The following is a 7097-nucleotide window of genomic DNA, read 5'->3' on the forward strand; positions in this document are numbered from 1 at the left end:
GTCAACAGGCTCTTTAGCCTGGAAAAGCGCAGGACTGGGGGTGATCTGGTGGCCACCTATAAGTTTATTGGGGTGACCACCAGTATCTGGGGGAACGTTTCTTCACCAGACTGCCCCAAAGGATGACGAGGTCCAATGGTTATAAACTACTGCAAGACCATTTCAGGCTGGACATAAGGAAGAATTTCTTTATTGTCCGAGCCCCCAAGGTCTGGAACAGCCTGCCAGCGGAGGTGGTTCAAGCACTTACACTGAACACCTTCAAGAACAAATTGGATGCTTATCTTGCTGGGATCCTATGACCCCAGCTGACTTCCTGCCCCTAGGGCAGGGGCTGGACTTGATGATCTCCCGAGGTCACTTCCAGCCCGAATGTCTATGAAATCTGAGACTGAAAGATTTTCATAATTTCTGTCTACTGATAATGGTTCTCTACCTTTGTACATACACCTCCTCACACACACTTAAAACTATGAAATCCTGCAATTGGAACTGCTAAACAGAACCTTTACAACGAGACAAAGGTGCCACTAGTATATGACAACAAAGATCACTAGCTTCCACTGAGGTCAGAAAAAAGTTAGTGTTTTCATCACTATGTATACAAGTGATTTTTCTTCAAACAAGAGTTCTTGTGTGCTTTAATAACACTATTTAAAAAGCCAATATACAGCCTCTCAGGAAAAAGATGACGACTGTTTAAGTTCTGCTATAAAGGTTACTGGGTCGGCATCTAGTTTTTTCAGTTTTAAATTTCATCGTTAGTCAACGTATTGTTGTCCTACTTAAAAGAAGTTTCATGCAAAAAGCCCCAAATTTTATTTATAGATAAACAGAACCCAAACAAGCTGCAGCTATTTACCATAATGGAGGATGGACTTTTAGGTAGCTAGTACTGGCCAGGATTCATTCTGAATGAAGTCAACAGGAGCTTAGTTAGGCCAACACACAACACTTTTTTTTTTTTTTTAAACCGCTCTCCAAAACCTAAATGTTGAATCTTGTCATTAAATTAGTGATGAATTCATACAATGTGGTATATGAAAACAACAAAAATCTGCTGTCATTATTATTTAAGTATCTTACTTTTTGGTTATTTTAAAAACTGAGCTATGGTAGACACTGGCTACTGAAACAGACTAGAAATTTTTGATTTTGATCATTATGCTTACTTTTAGTAAGATTTATTGTTATAACTTATATTTTCAATTAATTACAAACTCTAAACTGAATTTTCTAGTTTCTGCCACGTTAGAAAATTATACACCACTGAAACATTTTGGGTGGACTAACAATAATTTTAATTTTTCAGCTAGAAAAACATTAGTGGCTAATTCTTTCCAAGCAATTTATTTAGTTCTGCAGCTGTTTTCCATTTAATAGCTTTCTCTCTCACAGTGGAGATTTTGCAAAAGTGTTATTTTATTGCCTTCAAAATGAAACCCTGAGAAAGTAAAAACATATCAGAACAATATAAAATTAGTCTGAAGTCAGGCAGAAAGTAGGGCTGGGGACACTTTGGAGACTAACTGCTTCAGAGAGGCATGAACTTTCATATGCAACAACCTACTTCATCAGATGCTATCAGCTGTGGTGGTTGAACTGACAAAGTAAGTTGTTTCCTCTGAAAGCTCATGCCTCTCAGTCTCTAAGGTGCCACACTGCCCTGCCTTTTCCCAAACTTTATTACTGAATTAGATTTTATTCTAACAATGAAACCTAACTTTTTATAAAAATGTACCACCAATTATTCTCTCCCAAAGTTGCTCTGTAACTACACAGGTTAACAAAAACCTGTGAGCCATTCCGAAACAAAGGCTTCTGGGTGAACATAGGGTTTCCTGAATGTGCATGTATATCAGCTTCGTTTGTTAAAATTTTCCAAACTTTCAGTTTCTCAAGATCTTATCCATTTGTGTTAGAAAACCATTTAAAAATACCAAGATCCATAGCTGAGACTAACCCTGTGCATGTGAAAGGTTTAGAACTCGGAGAATTTTTTTCCAGAAAGCAGTAGACTAAGCATAAACACTACTTCTAGGCATGTAAGAACTGAAACCAGGGCCTAAACAAGGATATGTTGTACTGCATATAAACATGTACATTTATCCTGACATTGGATCAAGATTTCATAGTGTTCTCTACAGGTATTTATCAATGCTATACTCCTGTTCTTCCTGGTAACTTCAACATTATCATCATGCTTACTTATGAGGCTGATATATACCATATATCTTTTATTATGTTTTTCCCCTCAGCTTTACTGACAGGTTTATTTGCAGGTTGTGGAAGATTTAAAAAAAACCAAACAAACTATAGAGACTGTATTTTTCACTTCCCTATCCACTTCTTACTGTTTGGAGGCTGCTGTGTGTTCAGCATAAACAACATACAGATGTTACATGATTTCTGCATGATAATATGATTCCTATCTTCCAACTTTTTGATGTCTACTCAAAATCAGCACCTGGATGAAGAGGAGCTGTCTACAGCAAAGATAAGACAAGGCAACAGAGGTAGTACCTGCAAGAAGGAAGCAATGCTTTGTAGAACTTGCATCTTCTATAGCAGCGGTGCTCAACTTTTTGGCCTCCTGCCACCTGGACTGGGCCCTGCACACCTGGATCTAGTATGTAGGGCCATACTATCTGTTCCACAGAGCTCCCCATGAGTCCAGAAATTGGCAACAGGGGAGCAGCAATTAATGCTGCCACCACTCCCCGCTGACAAATTTTCAAATCTGCAGGTAGCCCTGAGCTGGATGTTAAGAACCCCTGTTCTACAGCATCTTTCATGATAAAGAGGGCAATTACCTTTGGATGCTCTAGTCAGCCTATAGTTTAAGGGTCATTTTGAACTTCTAAGCAGTATTAGATGTCCAAATGGCCTTGCTAGAAAATGTTTTTATCATTCATGCACAGATGGCTATAAAATTTCATCTCATTCTGTTACACACGGACCAGGCTGCAGCAAAACCTGCATCGCCTCCAGTCTTGATGAGTGAAATGAAGCAAGCTTCAGCTCATGAAAACTTGCGTTATCTATCTACTTACCTAACTAATACTTCCATTAGTTTTTTGGGTGCAAATCTACCCTGGCTTATGCAACAGTGATGGTACACATCTTGAAAATTCTTACTTGTTAAAAAAGAGTGCAGCAGTCTCCAACACAACTGATTGTACACAATCAACTCAGTGATCCACTCTGTGCTGACTTTCCACAGCAGTGCTTCTCTACCCGTGGGTTGTGACCCAAAAGTGGGTTGCCAAAATACATTAAAGTGTTGCTAACAAACTTTAAAAATGGATTGTCCTTTAAAGGAGAACACTGTCAGAAACTGTGGCTTTTCCCTTGCAGGCTGGCAGAGCTCCAGCCTGCAAGACGCTGCTTGGGGTTCCCCATGCCCCACACATTCCCCACCTGGTGCCACATACCCACCATCTGCCCCACCCCACACACTGGGAGGCTGGGAATAGGGGACAACGGGTTGTGAGTGAGGGGCACTGGGTGAGGACTGGCCATTGATGTTTAAAAATGGGTCCTGGTACAAAAAAAGTTGAGAACCACTGCTCTACAGGGTACAAATTCTAGGTTCAGGGTTTCTATCTAAAGTCCCATTCAAGCCCCTCCAATGGAATTGGCCCTGGATATCTGAGAGATTTCCCATGGCAACTAAGTATAACTCTTCCAACAGGAAGTGGCACATGACTGCAGGAAACAAACTTGTAGTCCCACACAACAGAATGAAAGAAAAATAGAGCTAAAGGCACCTCAGGAAGTTACCTAGTTAAACTTCCTACTTAAGGTAGGACCATCCATGTTTAAACCATCTCTCCTCCAAGCATTAGTCTACCCTGCTCTTATAAACTTTCCTGCACAGAGATTCTACAACCTCTCTAGTTAAACTGTTACAGTGCTTAATCACACTCACAGTTAGGAAATTCTTACTAATATCCAACCTAAAATTCCTCTGTTCTATTTAAGACTATTATTTTAAAGTTGTATCACATACGGAACTCTCACCTTCAAGAAATGGGAATTACACTACTGAGTTAACCACTTTCAGAAATAAAGCTACATTCATTTATCTGGTTTCAGCCTATTTTCACAGAAGACCTGGTAGTCCTCTCTCTCTCTTGTACATGGAGAGGAAACTCAAGTTTTCATGGCTATTAAAAAATGTAAAGCTGTACTTCTAAATTTCAAAATTTGTAAGACAGTCAGACATTACATTTAAATTTTCTGAAACATTTTTTAAAAATGAATCTGTTATTTGCTTTGCTGCTTTATTACCCAATCCCATAGAACAGAGAAAAAAAAAAAAGTTAAAAGTACAGATTCTTGCAGAAAAGGAAAACAAAAATCATTAGGAGATTGGAATGCTAAAGGAGGTAATCTGCCACAAACAATGACGTTTTGAAGCAACTCTGCCCATGAAAAAAAATCTCTTAATTGGTGTTATGCCTTGCAGTCATTTCAAAATGCTAATTAGATGGCTCTGTGGAAAACAAAGCTATTCAGTAACACTGAAAGCATAGGGTAGCCCCGAAACATTCCTTTTATAGGAACATATTAGTAAATGCATCAACACAAACAATCTATTTGCAAGCATTGTGCCTGTAAAAAGAGGTTAACTCCTACAGTCACAAAGCAGTATTTTTTTATTAAATGTCCAATTACAGCAGCCTTTAGGAGTGAAATAAAATGAGCTAATCAAAGCCAGCTTTAGTATTCTGAGAAATATTTAATGATGACACTATTACAAGAGCATCATGCTATTTTTCAAATGGGAATTGCACATTCTTGTGAAACTGACCAGCTATATTTAGATGAGCTACAGAACAATTATGTGCAGTGCAGATGCCATCAATAAGTAAGGGTAGGGAATGAATACAAGAAATTAAAAACCGGAACAATTCTACAAAACTAATGATGTTTCTGACACTCTGGGAAGGAAATAAGAGAGTGAGAGATGGCTGAGGACTAGGCCTTCCAGCACACTAAAAAGCTCAATAAAGGGAATGAATAGCTTTCCCTGGCACAAAGCAGACCATAGAGCTTAAGACAACTGAGACTACAACTTCTATGTGCTGTCTATTATTCCACCCTTAAGGGCTATAATTGCCATACTGTTCTTTCAGACAGAGACGAATGAATAGGGACAACTTCCAGAATCTGTCAATACATGGATGAAGGATGGCTGTTAAGTTTTTATTGCTAAATATACTTACTTTTAAGAGTTAACTAGGTCAAGATTGCCAGTGATTCATATTTAATTTCTGGATATACAGTCAGGGATCTCAGAGTAAGCAAACTGACTGTTGATGCCAAGTCCTGACATCTGTCAAATAAATACAATGCAAGCCTTTTTTCTTTCCCAAAGATTATTACAGCATCTCCTAGCAACTGCTGAGTATAATCAGAGGATGTTTACACGGAAGAAATCAATGGCAGAGGCATGACTTAGCTCTGGATACCTAGATTATAAGCAGGAAAAACTGCTTACTTGCAAAAAACTTGATGTTTGCGGATTCCACTTCTCTTCTGGCCTTCCATGCCATGTGTTGAGTATGCTTAAACAGACCTGAAGATAGAAACAATTATTAATAAAGCAGTAAAAGAACATTACATATATGGGCACACATAGTATATAGTCAACACGGACCATGACATTTAGATTTAAAATAAATTAACTTAAAACTAATAGGAGACTGCATTACATTCTAGCCTGAACTGCTGCAAATTAGTCTGTTCTGAAGTCTGAAATGGAAACTTATTTAAATGATGCAGAGAAAATCCACTAAGGGCACTAAACTAGCAAATGGAGGGAAGTGTTTTAATGCATTTAGGACAGTACCCCAAGAAGCAGCATAGTGCTACCATTCTCTTTTTTCAGGGGGTGAACTAGAGAAACACAATCAAGAACTTAAGAGTGATGTAGCTTAAATCTTATCTTCCAAAGTGAGTAGGGCCCTAAGGAGCTTTAACGGACTAAGATTCAAAGATAGCCCCCCCTCCCCCACCAAAACCCAACTAATTCCCCAAAAGTACATGGACAAACATACACTTGGAGTGGTTGCAAAAGTGGAAGGGCTGTTGCTCTAGACCAGGGGTTTTCAGCTGTTTTTAAACAAATGTACCCCTTCTGTGTCAAAGTTTCACCTCATGTACCCCTTTATATTTTTTTGTTTTTAATGTTACCAGCTGGGCATTGCCTTCTACACAGGAGCTCTTGAACTTATATTGGCAACATTTTATAGAAGCATGGCATTAGCTGTCATGGTTCCCCCGCTTTACTTGTGGAAGGTTAGGGTGTTAAGTCTATGTCAAATGCAAATTTCAACAAGCTTAGGTCATTTGTAGGGCAAGTGCTGTGGGACCAGGGACCGCAGGCAAAAAGGTGTGTACAAAGAGTGGTTGTTCTTTAAGGACATGATCCTTGAGGCACAAAGGAAGTCCATTCTCATGCAGAGAAAAGGTAACAGAAGGGCTGGGAAACCCTCTTGGATAAACAGGGAAATCATGGTCCTCTTAACAAAGAAGAAAGAAGTTTATAAACAGCAGAAGTTCAGGGCGGGCCCCAAGGAGGACTATTCCACAACAACCCACAATTGCAGGGAACAGATAAGACAGGCTAAAGCAGCAACCAACTTAGATTAGCAATGGCAATCAAGAACAACAAGAAGTCCTTCTTTAGGTACATGAGGAACAGCAGGAAAACAAATGCGAGTGTGGGGCCATTGTTCAACAACTCAGGAGAGCTGGTTACTGGCACCCAGGAGAGAACCGAACTCCTGAATGACTACTTCACCTCAGTCTTTCACCAGACCAAAGGGGAAGTCATGACAGGTAGAGTAGAGGATGAGCACAGTAGGAAGTCACCTTCCTACTATTGCTGTAGAAATGGTGTATGACAAATTAATAAAATTAGATGTATACAAGTCGGCAGGACTGGATGATCTTTATCTGACAGTGCTGCAGGAGCTGGATGAAGTCATTGTGGAACCCCTGGCAAAACTTCTCCAGAGTGCCACAAATTGTGGAAGTCCCTGAGGACTGGAAGAGGGCCAATGTTGTGCCCATCCACAAGAAGGGCA

General features: G+C 39.6%; 1 protein-coding gene across 1 annotated transcript in view; it reads right to left on the minus strand.

The window, feature by feature from the left end:
* Positions 1-7097, minus strand: part of BIRC6 (baculoviral IAP repeat containing 6) — a gene marked incomplete at its 5' end in the record, with an annotated part of 304005 nt that overhangs the window by 12607 nt on the left and 284301 nt on the right. The window contains one exon of the mRNA XM_019548600.1: positions 5507-5584. Within this exon, the coding sequence (XP_019404145.1) occupies positions 5507-5584 (78 nt within the window). The remainder of the gene's footprint in view (positions 1-5506; positions 5585-7097) is intronic.

The sequence above is a fragment of the Crocodylus porosus genome, unplaced genomic scaffold (assembly GCF_001723895.1).
Source record: "Crocodylus porosus isolate Cpor-Errol unplaced genomic scaffold, CroPor_comp1, whole genome shotgun sequence".
Taxonomy (NCBI): Eukaryota; Metazoa; Chordata; order Crocodylia; family Crocodylidae; genus Crocodylus; species Crocodylus porosus.